This window comes from Tupaia chinensis, unplaced genomic scaffold (genome assembly GCF_000334495.1).
Source record: "Tupaia chinensis unplaced genomic scaffold, TupChi_1.0 Scaffold000002_1, whole genome shotgun sequence".
In the NCBI taxonomy this organism is placed as follows: domain Eukaryota; kingdom Metazoa; phylum Chordata; class Mammalia; order Scandentia; family Tupaiidae; genus Tupaia; species Tupaia belangeri.
In genome coordinates, this window is record NW_006159428.1 from 5,800,215 (window position 1) to 5,815,754 (window position 15,540).

General features: G+C 38.8%; 1 protein-coding gene and 1 pseudogene across 4 annotated transcripts in view; one reads left to right on the forward strand and one right to left on the reverse strand.

Moving 5' to 3' along the window:
- STAU2 (staufen double-stranded RNA binding protein 2) overlaps nt 1-15,540 on the reverse strand; it is a 375,847-nt gene that overhangs the window by 217,881 nt on the left and 142,426 nt on the right. For all 4 annotated transcript variants that reach the window (XM_014589776.2, XM_014589796.2, XM_014589754.2 and 1 more), the window contains 3 exons: nt 14,693-14,800; nt 10,496-10,708; nt 4,016-4,153 (listed from right to left, as the gene is read on the reverse strand). In XM_014589776.2, the coding sequence (XP_014445262.1) occupies nt 4,016-4,153; nt 10,496-10,708; nt 14,693-14,800 (459 nt within the window). The remainder of the gene's footprint in view (nt 1-4,015; nt 4,154-10,495; nt 10,709-14,692; nt 14,801-15,540) is intronic.
- LOC102493022 (nucleolin-like) lies at nt 328-2,655 on the forward strand (annotated as a pseudogene).

Below are 15,540 nucleotides of genomic sequence, written 5' to 3' on the forward strand. Positions count from 1 at the left end.
CCAATCTGAGATGCTTATATGAATGCCAAATGTCTGCCATGAGCTCAGAACTTTTGAAGCCCCCTTGTATTTCACACCTGAAATATCTATTGATTTTATCTGGATTATATGAAAGGTAAAATCCTAGGGTCTGACTACAAAAAATTTCTTTGACAAACCAATAATTTAAAAAATGGTTTCAGTATGATTAAGGGGAATTTAAATACAGATTAATTATTAGATGATTCTAATGAATTATGTTTAATATAAGGAAAACTTCCATTTATTTTAGAGAGAACACTAAGTTTGTTAGACTGAAATTACAAGTGATTAGAAATTAGCTTTAGCTTTTGCCTCAGTCTCCAGATCTAGCTGGCCGCCGAGCACACGTGCTCCTGGATCCTCAGTGCTCATGGCTGCCATCAATGTCACTGGAGTTCCTCCAGACTCTTTTGGGCCACCCGCCCGCCACACACACTGCCATTGTAAGCCGCCATCATGGTGAAGATTGCTAAGGCTGGTAAAAATCAAGGTGACCCCCAAAAAATGGCTCCTCCTCCAAAGAAGGTAGATGAAGACAGTGAAGATGAGGAAATGTCAGAAGATGAAGAAGATGATAGCAGTGAAGACGTTATCATCCCTCAGAAAAAAGGTAAGAAGGCTGCCACAACTCCAGCAAAGGCGGCGGTAGTTTCTCCAACAAAAAAGGTTGCAGTTGCCACACCTGCCAAGAAAGCAGCAGTCACCCCAGGCAAAAAGGCTGCTGCCACACCATCCAAGAAGACTGTTACACCAGCCAAAGCAATCACAATACCTGGCAAGAAGGGAGTCACACCGGGCAAAGCGTTGGTAGCAACTCCTGGTAAGAAAGGAGCTGCCAAGGGGACAAAGAATGATAAGAATGCCTAGAAGGAAGACAGCAATGAGGAGGAAGACGAAGACAGTGAGGAAGATGATGAAGATGAGGATGAATTTGAGTCAGTGGTGTTGAAAGCAGTAACAGCCACCCTGGCCTCAGAGGAGGAGGATGAGGAGGATGAGGAGGATGAGGAGGAGGAAGATGAGGAGGAGGACTAAGATGAGGAGGAGGAAGAAGCGTCTGAAGAGGCAGCTATGAAGACCATATCAGCCAAAGGAAAAAAAATTCCTGCAAAAGCTGTACCTGTGAAAGCCAAGACCATGGCTGAAGATGAAGATGAAGAGGATGATGAGGAGGAAGATGATGATGATAAAGATGATGAGGATGATGAGGAGGAAGAAAAGCCTGTCAAAGAAGTTCCTGGAAAACGAAAGAAGGGAATGACCAAACAGAAAGCATCTCCTAAGGCCAAGAAATGGAAGATGAAAGCCATAGAACCAACTACATCCTTTCATCTGTTTACTGGAAACCTGAACAATAACAAATCTATTCCTGAATTAGAAATTGGAATTAGTGATGTTTTTGCTAAAAATGATCTTGCTGTTGTTGATGTCAGATGTGGTACATCTACGAAGTTTGGCTATGTTGACTTTGAATCTGCTGAAGATCTAGAAAAAGCTTTGGAACTCACTGGTTTAAAAGTCTCTGGCAATAAAATTAAACTAGAAAAACCAAAAGGAAAAGACAAGAAAGGTCGAGATGCAGGAAAACTTTGGGCCAAAAATCTCCCCTACGAAGTCACTCAAAATTAATTAAAAGAAGTATTTGAAGATGCCGTGGAGATCAGAATAACCAGCAAAGATGGAAAAAGTAAAGGGATTGCCTATAGTGAATTGAAGACAGAAGCTGATGCAGAGAAAACCTCTGAAGAAAAGCAGGGAACAGAGATCGATGGGCGGTCCATTTCTCTATACTACACTGGAGAGAAAGGTCAAAATCAAGACTATAGAGGTGGAAAGAATAACACTTGGAGAGGTGAATTGAAAACTCTGGTTTTGAGCAATCTCTCCTACAATGCAACCAGAGAAACACTTCAGGAAGTATTTGAGAAGGCAACTTTTATCAAAGTGCCTCAGAGCCAAAATGGCAAATCTAAAGGGTATGCATTCACAAAATTTGCATCACTTGAAGAGGCTAAAGAAGCTTTAAATTCTTATAATTAAAAAGAAATTGAAGGCAGAGCAATCAGGCTGGAGCTGCAAGGACCCAGGGCATCACCTAATGCAAGAAGTCAGTCCTCCAAAACCCTGTTTGTCAAAGGTCTGTCTGAGGATGCCACCGAAGAGATATTAAAGGAGTCTTCTGACAGCTCTGTTCATGCGAGGGTAGTCACTGACTGGAAAACAGGATCCTCCAAAGGGTTTGGTTTTGTAGACTTCAACAGTGAGGAAGATGCCAAAGCTGCCAAGGAGGCCATGAAGATGGTGAAATTGATGGAAACAAAGTTACCTTGGACTGGGCCAAGCCTAAGGGTGAAGGTGGCTCCGGGGGTCGAGGTGGAAGCAGAGGAGGCAGAGGTGGATTTGGTGGCAGAGGCTGAGGCAGCAGAGGAGGAGGAGACCACAAGCCACAAGGAAAGAAGTCTGAATAGTTTCTCTGTCCCTCTGTCTTCTCTCTTCCATTTGAAAGAAAGGACTCTGGGGTTTTTACTCTGTTACCTGGTCTCTGACAGAGCCTTCTGCGGACATTCCAAGATAGGGTGCAGTCCTGTGTTCTACTTGGAAAGCTGTAGAAACAATGTTTCAAGGGAGATACTCTTATTGGTTTTGGCTGGATATTCATATAAACTTTTTAAAGAGATGAGTGGTAGAGCTAACCCCTATCTGTAAGTTTTGAATTTATATTGTTTCATCCCATGTACAAAAACATTTTTTCCTACAAATAGTTTTTTGTTTGTTTTTTGTTGTTTTATTTTTTTCCCTGCATTGGGGAATTGTAAAGGAAAGCAGAATGTTTATAATGAAAAAAAAGAAAGAAATTAGTTTTAAAATACTTCAAGAGGGTCAGCAGATGGCGTGGAGGTTAAGGCAGCTGGATCCCACATGGCCACTTAAGCAGTTCAAGTCCCAAACCAGAAATGTGAAAATCAAGCCAGGGGTGTAGGCAAGCATGCCCAAAATCTCAAGAGAAGAATGGAGGAGGAGGAGCTGCAGCCTGGCCATCCCCCTCGAGAGTGATTTCTCACTTTCAATCTCCCTCTTTCTTGCTCCATCTCTCTCTGATGAACGCACACCTATAACAAACTAAAACAAATAAACCAGTTTTTAAAAAAAGCACGGAAGCAAGGAAGGAAAAAAGGAAGAAAGGAAAGAAAAAAATTTAACAACTGAATCAGATATGGCAAAATTCTTAATAATTACTGTGTTTTGGGCATGTTGGTGTCCATTACGCTATTTTCTTCCCATCTTTGGATAGACTTGAAATTTTCATGAAAAAAAAATTATTTTTTAATTCTTTAAGACTAGAGTTGAGGAAGCAAGTGAAGTTGAACAGCTAAGATTTGAAAAGAGGGCATTTTAAGCATTCTAATTTCTAATCCCCACCCATCTGCCAATAAGCCAGCAACCATTCTTCATTTCTCTTGACTGCACCATACAGTTGCTCCATCTCTCAGCAATTCTGAGTCCCTCAGACCACACCGTACTTAGCTAGCCAGCTCACTCTCTTTTCCTAACTTTCCTGATAACCCCCAAGCTCATGTTCTTGGTCCTGTTCCATCTACTACATTCATCCTTCTAAATTTTGTTTCTAATTCCATTTGTCTCCAATTCCCAGTAGTTAATAGTCACCAGCTGCAAAATGCAACAGGAAAAGTCAAGAGATAGGAATTAGATGATGAACTCTGAGGCAAATAACCTGTGTGAACTCACAGTTCCTTCAAAATCTCGTGCTGTCTATTTTAACACGTCCTTGACACTTCAATGTTTCTACCAGTTGATAGGCGGGCCTAAAGGGAATGAACACTTCAAGCATAAACAACGTTTTAAACTATTTTCTCCTTAAGTCCTGATCTGTGTTTTTTGTTTGTTTCTTTGTTTTCTCGTAACTCTATCCCAATCTTTGGATTTCTAAATCTTTTCAAGTTTTTAAAAATCCTAATGTAAAGATTAGAAATACCTGCATCACAAATTCTCGGCGTCGTGGCATTCCTCTTTCTGAAAGCAAAACATAATCTGGCTCCTTTTCTTTTTTGGCCTGTTGAATCTGAGCCAGACGGCTAATAGGATTCATTCCTTGCCCATATTCTGGTCCAGCCTGAAAAATAATTAAAGAAAATATTTCAAAATATGCTTGTGAAATTTGTTATTAGGTCTTTAAAGAAAGACTAGTTTCTGTCCTCCACCCTCAAGCTCCCAAACTATGACTGGACAAGATGAATGAGAGTTACGTATAAATATTTATGAAGGAAAATCATAAAAGCGATCTGTAACCAAGACTTCTATGGGATTTGGGGGTGCAGAGGTATTACTGATAGGTTGGGTCAATTCTGTTTTTAAAAGTAGCAAATTTTTCATAGTAGAGCTGCTTCACAACTCCTGTTCATAAAAAACAGCATAAACATGAGAAGGGACTAGCAGATAGCATAATGGTTATGTCCCTTGACTCCCACATAGTCGATCGTAGTTCGAGTCCTCAACTGGGCAGCTTAAACTCACGCCAGGTATGTGTGCATGCATGCCCAAAGTCCCAAGAGGAGAAATGGAGGAGAAAGGATTGTGGCATGTCCATCCCCTCTGGAGGATGATTTCTCACTTTCTATCTCTCTGTATCTCTGGCAAGGCCCATGCCCTATAGCAAAAATCTATTAAAAAAAAAAAATTATTTGTGTGTGTGTGTTTGTGTGTGTGTATATACTGAATTGACCCCGAAGAAGTAGAAGAGCAGCTTAGAGAAAGCAGAAGGGGAAAAAGAGAACTTCACTATCGTAATGATTAAGGGAAGGGAGAGGAGAGAGCAAAGGAGACTTTTAACTTTTAATAAAATACTGGTTTCTACTTTCACTCACATACCAAAAACTAAGAATTAAATAAATTTTAAAGGAAGTAATGAAGAAATAATGAGAAAAAAAAAAACAAACCACAGGCAGTAATATAAAAATCAAAGATTGAGATCCTAATGAAAAGGTAAAGAGAAGCTTTGAGTCTAGCACTAGAAGAGGAATGCCTAGTTCATGACATTGTTCAAGTACGTATTTCCAGTGGTATGTTGTCTTTATTCCTATTTGACTCTCCTATAAGATAGTCTTTTAGTCTCAAATAAATTGTTGTTGATGTGGATTCTAATAACAAGGAACCATATGCATAGACCCAATTTAGATAATGATGGAGTTCTGAGAATATCAAGAATAGCTTGGTTCCTGTCTTTGCTTGACATTAACCACAAACAATGCTCAACTTAACAATGATTTCACTTATGATTTTTTAACTTGACAATGGTGCAAAAGTGATACAGTCAGTGGAAAGCTAGACTAAGCTATGTGGTGTTTGGTAGGTTAGATGTATTCAGTGCATTTTTGACTTCTGATATTTTCAACAACTGGTTTTTTGTTTGGTTTTTTTGTTTTTCAGATGTAACCCTACTGCAGGTTAAGGAGCATCTATATTAGCACCCTTGAAAATTAATTTATTCTCTGGACATAATGTGTTAGATTATATCCTACAAATCAATAAAACCAGTCTTGTAATAGCTATGTTCAGAAAATATTATCTCCAACACTGAAAGGCTTTATTTGACGTTTCATAGAAGAGAAATCTATTTAAAAATCCAAAACCCAAAGACATCAGTTTTACATATTAATAGCATAATTCTATAAAGTAAATCTTAAAATTCAAATGCAGTTTACAATGAACCAGTTTCAAGCGTGCACAGGGACCAGACATGACTAAATCTGAAAACTGACACTGCTATCAGAGGTTGGGTACATTTCTTAGACACAAAGGGCCTCATCTCTAAGATGGGATAATAACTACATCACACAGTGATGGAGAAAGTCAAGTAAGACAGTGTGATAATTTCATTATTTTAAATAAAATCAAGACAAGTCATCATAGGTATTTTCTCTACTCCTATTGAATATAAGGAACTACAGATGCTAGATATATAGGCCATGCCAGGAGGTAAGGAAAATGCTGAAAAATCAAGATACTGTTTCAAGCTGATCCGTTTATTGGCACATTTAAAATAATCTAGATTCCAACTCATGTGCATGTTGCTTTCTCAAAATAACCTTACATTTCAGATGATATCATTAAGCTTTATTATAATGTAAGACAGGCATGGCAAAAGTAATTCCAAGCATGACGTATATGAGGAAAAATGCAGGGGGCTAACCTAGTCTGAGAGCAGGGGAGGATCAGTCATGGCTTCCCTGAGGAAGTCAAGTTTAAACTGAGATCTGAAAGATGTATCAGAACAGTATACTTATATACCAGAAACAACATCAAATAATTTTAAGAATTCAAAATGTTTCTCCCATTCCCCCATCCTTGGGGAATAATGCTTAAGCAATAATCCGGCTGTTAACAGCTACAGGTAAAACAAGATTTATATCCCACTAAAGAAGTACATACATCTTTTCAAGCCTAGTAGTTTTTTATGCTTTATTTATTAAGATTACATTTGGTTTAATATAATAGATGTGTGACCAGTTTTGTGCTACCATTCCAGTATAAAGCACTGTTCTTCCAACACAGAAATTATAGGCTTTATATAGTAAAAGATTTAGGGGCCAGTAGGTGGCGTGGTGGTTAAGGCTGCTGGACTCCCATATAGCTGACCACGGTTTGAATCCCAGACCTGGTGGCTTTCTTTCTCACTTTCTCTCTCTCGCTCTGTCCCTCTCTGATCAAATTAAAATAAATGAATAAAGTTAAATAAAATAATTTTTTTAATAAAAGAAAAAAAAGATTTAAATCCTTTTTTTAAAGAATTATATATTTGGAGGCAAGCAGGTGGCATGGTGGTTAAAATGCTGGACACTCCCACATGGTCAACCACGGTTCGAGTCCTGGACCTGGTGGCTTCTTTCTCACTTTCCCTCTCTCTCTGTGTGTGTCTCTCTCTGGTCAAATTAAAAAATAAAAGAGTGGATAAATAAATAATTTTTAAAAAAGAATTATATATTTGATTTTATTTATTCATTCATTTATTTTAATTCAACCAGAGAGAGAGACAGAGAGTGGGAAAGTGAGAAAACAAGCCACCAGGTCCAGGACTCAAACCATTGTCAGCCATGTGGGAATATCCAGCGCCTTAACCACCATGACACCTACTGGTCCCCAAGATTTAAATTCTTAAAAAAAAAAAAAAAAAAACAGATCATGGATATACTGATATATAGATATAAATAGATATATAGCTAGGTGTATATATATATATACACACACTATATATATGTGTGTGTATATATGTATATAATTAAATGGTTACTTATTAGATATAAAATACCAATAACTAATACTCATTGAGGACGTATTATTGCTAATAATGTAGCAATAATAAATATCAACTATTAACATATTCTGTGTATTGTATCAACAACAATCCGATGAAGCAATTATAACTGCCACTCTATAAGTAAAGAAATGTGGGCAAGCCGGTAGCATGGTGGTCAGGGCCGCTGGATCCTGCATGGCTAAATATGTGGTTCAAGTTCCAGACCCAGTGGCTTAAAAAACACACTAGGCACGTGTGCATATATATACAAATACCAAAAGGAGAGATGGAGGAGAGGGGATTGCAGTGTGACCATCCCCCAGGGAGTGAGGTGCTTTCTTGCTTTCTCTCTCTCTGGTAAATTAAAAAAAAAAAAAAAAAAGTAAAAGAAGAAATGTAAGATTAGAAATAAGATAACTTGCTCAGGTAATAGGATCCACACTCAAAATTGACTTCAAAGATCATGATCTTAATAAATATGTTCAGGAACCAGCAGATGGTGTAATGTGTACGTTGCTATACTCCCACATGGTCAACTGTGGTGTGAGTCCCAGACCTGGCAGCCTAAAACTCATGCTGGGTGCATGTGTGCCCAAAATCCCAAGAGAAGACTGGAAGAGAAGGGACTGCAGCGTGGCCATTGCCCCTGAAAGGTGATTTTTCACTTTCTGTCTCTCTGTCTCTCTGCCAAGCACACATGCTCTATAGCAAAAAAAGCTCTCTAACAAAAATAAAACAAAATAAAATAAAATAAAATAAAAATGCCCTGGGCTCAGCAGGTGGTACAGTTGTTAAGGCACTGAACTCCCACATGGTTGATCATGGTTCAAACCCCAGACCCAGCAGCTTGAACTCAAACCAAGCACATATGTGTACATGCCCAAAATCCTAAGAGGAAAATGGCAGAGAAGTGATTGCGGCATGGCCGTCCTCCCTCCAGGAGTGGGGGTGATTTCTCACTTTCTGTCTCTCTGTCTCTCCAGCAAGTACACACGTCCTAGAGCAAAACTCCCTCAAAAATAAATAAATGCATTCTATACTTGACTTTGTGGTTAGTGTATATAAGGAAGCGAGTCTTCTTCAGAACTACTGAGTTGTGATGAGTGGATTTATTTGGCATTTATTTTCAGCTAGAGTCTTAAAATGTAAAAGGCTATTTCAAGAAATGTATAACCTACATCTTCTTCCAAGTAGTGGCAGCATTTAAAAAAGAAAAAAAAAGTATTTATTTAGTTATTTATTATATGCAAGGGTCTACAAAAAGTCTATGATATGGGGAACCAGCAGTTGGCATAATGGCTATGTCGCTGGACTCCCATGTGGTCGACTGCGGTTCGCGTCCCAGACATGGTGGCTTAAAACTCACGCCGGGCACGTGTGCGTGCATGCCCAAGATCCCAAGAGGAGAATGGAGGAGAAGGGATTGCGGCCTTACCAACCCCCTGGGGGGAGATTTCTCACTTCCTGTCTCTCTGTCTCTCTCTCTCTGTCTGTCTGGCGAGCGTACGCGCCCTATAGCAAAAACCTCTCAAAAAAAATAATAAAATACAAAATATGAAAATAATTATGATGGATTTCAGAACTTTTTGGCACCAAAATAAACTTGTACTTAAATTCCATTTGTCCACAAACGTTCGGAAGTAGCCTCATGTATGTATATATTTTTAAATAAAATACAGGCACAAAGGTATAAAATCTATAACAATACCTAAATTGTGCCACTGCACAATTGAAACAAAGGAAATTCATCAAAGAGGAAATGTATTTTTTTCTCTGTAATCCCTGACCAGTAGAGTCTAACTAGAAGTTTGCTAAAATGAGGCTGAGCCAGCAACTAAAAAGGTAGCAGCTTCAGGCTTTCTGCGGAAACAAAGAAGAGCCCCATTCAGATCCTATATTGAGCATTCACAGGCACTCTCCTGAGCTAAATGCTGATTCATCTCATTCCTCCCACTCTTGCACAATTTTTCTTTTTAATGTAAATAATGTCTGATCTCATAAAAGAAATAATCACAACATCTTGAAAAGCTGTGTGCTCTGTATTCTTCTTTGGCAAGGTACCCATGCCTGAATGGATGGAAACAAAACAATTCCATCTACTTCGTCGGGCTGCCATGAGGCTTAAGTGTGATAGAGCAGGCGAAGACTAAGACAAAGTCTGGCACCCAGAGTGCTTTCTGATTTCTAGCTGCTTTTACTGTCATTACTGGTGACATCATTTCATGTGATTGTTACTGTGTATCCTGTTACCATTTCTTGATATCCTGAGAAGTTACTATATAGCACAGTTGTGTGCAGAAAAAAAAAAAAACACTGGATTAGAAATCAAAGCAGTTCAGGTTGTTCCACATGATAGCTGAATAAAAATGAGTAAATTCTTTCAATGTGTTTCATAAAAACTTATTCTTAAAATAAGAGATAGGGCTGGCTCCACAGCCTAGTAGTTAAGGAAGCCAAATCCCACAGGGTCAGATGCTCGTGCATATCTACCCAAACTCCGGACAGGATGGCGAAATGGAGAGAAAGGACTGTGATAAGACCGTGTCCACAGTAGGGGATATAGGGTGCTTTCTCTCCCTCTCCCTCTCTCTCGCTCTCCTCTCTCTATTATACTCTGGCAAGTGATATGCCCTCTAGCAATGAAAAGAGAAAGTGAACTAAGGGAATAACATCGTCTACCATACACTATGATGAGGATTATACAAAGGTACATGAATAAGAAATGGCTTTTTTCTCCCCCCAGATTTTTGCCATAGAGTGTGAGTCCTCACTGGAGACAGAGAAAGTAAAGAATCATTCCCCAGGGGGATGGCCATACCACAATCCCTTCTCTTCCATTCTCCTCTCTGGATTTTAGGAACACACACACATGTCCTCAGTGTGATTTTTCAAGCTGCAGGGTCCAGGACTAGAAAAGCAGAATCAGTCATGTAGGATCCAGCCACCTTAACCTCCATGCCACCTGCTGGGCCCGGAATATCACTCTTTAAACCATACAAAACTACAAATATCCATGGTATTATTATTCGATGAACAAATGAAGTAACACAGGTATGTACTAACAAAAGCAAACAATTGTATTATTCAAGAACCTACCTTGTTTTTATTTCTAGTTACTGTAACGTTTAGTAAAGTGATCAATGTTGATGAATGTATACTTACCTTTACTATTGTTTTAGGGCGTTTTTTAAAAAATAGTTTTGGCTTTTCTACCACAGGAAGAGGTGGGAGTTTTTTAAGTTCCTGTAAGACGGTGTTTGCAGCACGCTTCTTGGAGAGTTTTTTGCTATTTCCCTCTCCTTCCGCAGAGAACTCTCCCACTGACACCCGAGTAACAAAACTTTTCATATGTGGCGGTCCACTTTCTTTAATAACCTGTTAAATACAATAAAATACTGAATAAGATACAAGGATTTAAGATGTGACCTTACAGCATGAGTCTCTTAATATTCATGTCATAATCCAAGCTGATACTAAGAATTATGCAAAATCACAGTGTTTCTGTAAGAAACAGTACATCAGAACTATTGGTTTATGACACTTCTAAAGCTTAATAAATTTGGAAGAAATCTAATCACATTCAACTCGAAGTCAAAATAGTTTTCTGTTATTTAAAACAGACCATTGTAATTATGGCTTACCTATGTCTAATGGAACACAAAATTAAGAACATAAGACATACTCCAGTAGATGCCATACGAGGCCACATAGGAGAGTTTATATTTAAATGTGTGCATACCTATTTTTCTCCTATCTAAGAGTAAACTAGTAAAGAACAGAACTCTTACTGTAGTTTTTTACCCTACAATAAGCATGCTTCCACAGAAGGCTCTCAAAGACAGTTGATGGATAAAAAACAATCTATTTTTTACACAGACCTTGTCAAAGGCTATTTTAAAGAAAGGGATATGCACTCTTATGACATGATCTTAAAAATTTTGGTAAGTAGATATGCCATAAAACACCTCTCTTTCTAGAGCAATAAATTATGACTCTGTCAACTATAAATATACCTAAACCCTGTTTAATCTGCTCTTACTTTTTAAAAAATATTTATTTTTTTCTTTTATTATTGTTATTATTTATACATTCAGTCGCTCTGCTCTTACTTTTAAACTACACTAGCTTTTAGAGGAAAAGATGCCTTCCAAAACCTGATTGTTCAAAACTTCAGTCTCCTTCAAAACTCTGGCCTATTAAGAAAGACCCTACTTAGTTAGTTTACTATTTAACATGACACTGAAATTTTGTCTTGTAATACTGGACACCAATTAGGAAAAGGAATGAAAACATCACAATATTTCAATAATTCAAATCACTGGTGATAAGGAGTTTATCATAAGCACATTTTTTCAAGTAACTTAAGTTTACTATTTAAACACTAAAATTGCTTCTTCAATCATTGTGATGGACAGCCTCAGTTTTTAAAAAGAGGATAATTTATTGGCTTAACAGAGAACACAATAAATATTTAACCTTTTATTAATCATATTAGATCATCAGTATGAACATTCAAATATTCTAGATCATAGACTGATGTCCCCAAGGATGTCTAAGACTTAACTAACTGTTCCTACTCATTGTAGCTCAGGCTCCAGTAATTTTTGAGTCTATACGATTTTTTTTATAAAGTTTATTTATTTCTTCCATGAGTGAAAAAGACAGAGTGAGAAAGAGAGACACAGCATCCCAGACAGGGTCTTGATGCCCTTATCCACCACCTGCTCCAGCCTGCCCGAGCTCATGGGCACACTCAAGCTCCCCACGTTCAGAGAAGTCTCCAGATGGGAAACTGCCAACCTCCCCATGCCTTGCAGAGCATCACATTTTACCACTGCACCCCTGTCCAGCATCTATTCTATGACTTTTCTTGGGCTTTCCACATTTTCCTTATTGTTTCTAGCTGAGACCAAAAGGCCATTAAGTACAGTCTCTTCCTGCCTTTCTCATTTTGCTACTTTTTGTCTGTTTGTATTTAAGATTTTTGCAATAGGGCATGTGTGCTCGCTAGAGAGAGACAGAGAGAGGGAAAGTGGGACATCACCCCCCCCCAGGGGGGATGGCTACACCACAATCCCTCCCTTCTCCTCCACTCCCCTCCTGGGATTTTGGGCATGCATACACATGTCCAGCATGATTTTCTAGCCACCAGTTCCAGGAATTAAACCATGGTCAGCCATGTGGGAGTCCAGCTCCTTAACCACCCACTGGTCCCACACTTTACTGTTTTCAATACACTAAGGGCTGAGATAGCAGATAATCCAGCTTGTTAGAAATATGCTCAAGAAGAAAGCAGCTGCTCAATGTAGATCGGGTGACCCTGCCAAGAAGTAAAATGTGGGAGCTTTCAAGTAAGTGAATGTCACACAATTTGAAGGAGGATTCTCCACAACCATTTCAGCTTATTTCTTGGTTATTGTTTTTCAGATGGGAGTTGCACAATTAGTGACTTCCAAATAAGGTAGGTATTATAATTATTACTTTTTAATTTGATTTATTGTTTTTTTTTTTTAATTTGCTATAGGACATGCATACTCACCAGAGAGACAGAAAGTGAGAAAGCAAACCACCAGGCTCAGGACTCGAACCACAGTCAACCAGTCCCTCAACCATCACACTACCTGCTTGCCTCTATAATTTTTTTTAAGTTTTCTCTTTAAAATTTTATACAATTTTATAAACAAATTTGTGGTATATACACCTAGTTGTAGAGAGCTGTTTCAATACTTCTTAATGATTTGTTCTGTTCCTACTCATTGTAGCTCAGGCTCCAGTAATTTTTGAGTCTATACGATTTTTTTTATAAAGTTTATTTATTTCTTCCATGAGTGAAAAAGACAGAGTGAGAAAGAGAGACACAGCATCCCAGACAGGGTCTTGATGCCCTTATCCACCACCTGCTCCAGCCTGCCCGAGCTCATGGGCACACTCAAGCTCCCCACGTTCAGAGAAGTCTCCAGATGGGAAACTGCCAACCTCCCCATGCCTTGCAGAGCATCACATTTTACCACTGCACCCCTGTCCAGCATCTATTCTATGACTTTTCTTGGGCTTTCCACATTTTCCTTATTGTTTCTAGCTGAGACCAAAAGGCCATTAAGTACAGTCTCTTCCTGCCTTTCTCATTTTGCTACTTTTTGTCTGTTTGTATTTAAGATTTTTGCAATAGGGCATGTGTGCTCGCTAGAGAGAGACAGAGAGAGGGAAAGTGGGACATCACCCCCCCCCAGGGCGGATGGCTACACCACAATCCCTCCCTTCTCCTCCACTCCCCTCCTGGGATTTTGGGCATGCATACACATGTCCAGCATGATTTTCTAGCCACCAGTTCCAGGAATTAAACCATGGTCAGCCATGTGGGAGTCCAGCTCCTTAACCACCCACTGGTCCCACACTTTACTGTTTTCAATACACTAAGGGCTGAGATAGCAGATAATCCAGCTTGTTAGAAATATGCTCAAGAAGAAAGCAGCTGCTCAATGTAGATCGGGTGACCCTGCCAAGAAGTAAAATGTGGGAGCTTTCAAGTAAGTGAATGTCACACAATTTGAAGGAGGATTCTCCACAACCATTTCAGCTTATTTCTTGGTTATTGTTTTTCAGATGGGAGTTGCACAATTAGTGACTTCCAAATAAGGTAGGTATTATAATTATTACTTTTTAATTTGATTTATTGTTTTTTTTTTTTAATTTGCTATAGGACATGCATACTCACCAGAGAGACAGAAAGTGAGAAAGCAAACCACCAGGCTCAGGACTCGAACCACAGTCAACCAGTCCCTCAACCATCACACTACCTGCTTGCCTCTATAATTTTTTTTAAGTTTTCTCTTTAAAATTTTATACAATTTTATAAACAAATTTGTGGTATATACACCTAGTTGTAGAGAGCTGTTTCAATACTTCTTAATGATTTGTTAGGGTAGCATAAACATATTTTGGCCAATAAAAAGAAATTGGGTATTGGCATACATTCAGTCATCTGGAAAGACATGACGTATTTTTCTGTTTTCCTATGTAAAAATGCATCATGACTTTCCCAATAACTTAATATCTGTCACTAAATACTAATTCGAATATTTTTTATTTAGTCCTATTTAAAACATCAAATCCATTATCTTATACACAGAAAACTGACATATGTATACAAATGGCTTAATACAGAATATGGGATAAACAGGAATCCATAATGCTACCATAACTTCTACCTTCCCCAGGGGCTGTATCATTTTATCATAGTGTGTTTGAACACAGAGAAGCACACACCAGTCTACTGGTTAATTTTATTTACTTGCTTGTTTGTTTAAAATAACCAGAGCGGGGGTGGGGGAGAGAAAAGGGAGCCTACTAAACACATACCTCAAAACTGACGGGCAGATTTCGTTTCAGAGCAATCTCAAACACTAAGCTGATCTCAGATTTATTTGCATCTTTGTCATCATCCATTTCTTTTCCTGATTCGCCATTCTAAATCACACAAAACAAAAACACGGTTTAACAGTGAATCTTGACTTTATAACAAACTTTACATATATTCTGCAATCAAGAGGACCTACCTACTATACAACTAAGATGGTTCACCCATGGGAGCACACACTCGGTGCTGCAACTCAGCAGGCTGAACCATGGGGAGGCCTGGGTTCAACACCTGGTCTACCCTACGGTCATTTGGCCCCTGTGGTCCCAGCTACTTGGGAGGCTGAGGCAGGAGGATTATGAGACATAGTGAAACCCTGCCTGAAAAAATACCCCCATCTCCCCACACACAGCACACACAATAAAATAAAGAAACAGTAAACCATAGACTGTATCTAGTTAATCCCTATGTAATCACAGTTTTCAAGAGCTTTGCTGTCAGGCTTTTTGTTATTTGTATTTTAGTATTTTCCCCTAAAGTAGAAGCATGTAATGCTGAGTTTGGAAATCTTTTACCTAACCACACACTAATCTGAGTTTATCCCACATCTCTAGTCCTGGTTCTCTTACCTCTGAGATCTCTACCACCGCACCCTCACCAGCCCACAATTCCCTCATGGGTGTTCTAACATGATCTATGAAGACCAAGTTAAAGAAAGAGAATAGGATGCAAATCAGAATATTGGAGCTGTGTGTGTGGCACTGGCACCAATTCAGTTATTCACTTATTTAACACAGACTTCTGGAGGCCTCAGATACGCTGAACACTATGTAAGTATTAGCGATAAAGA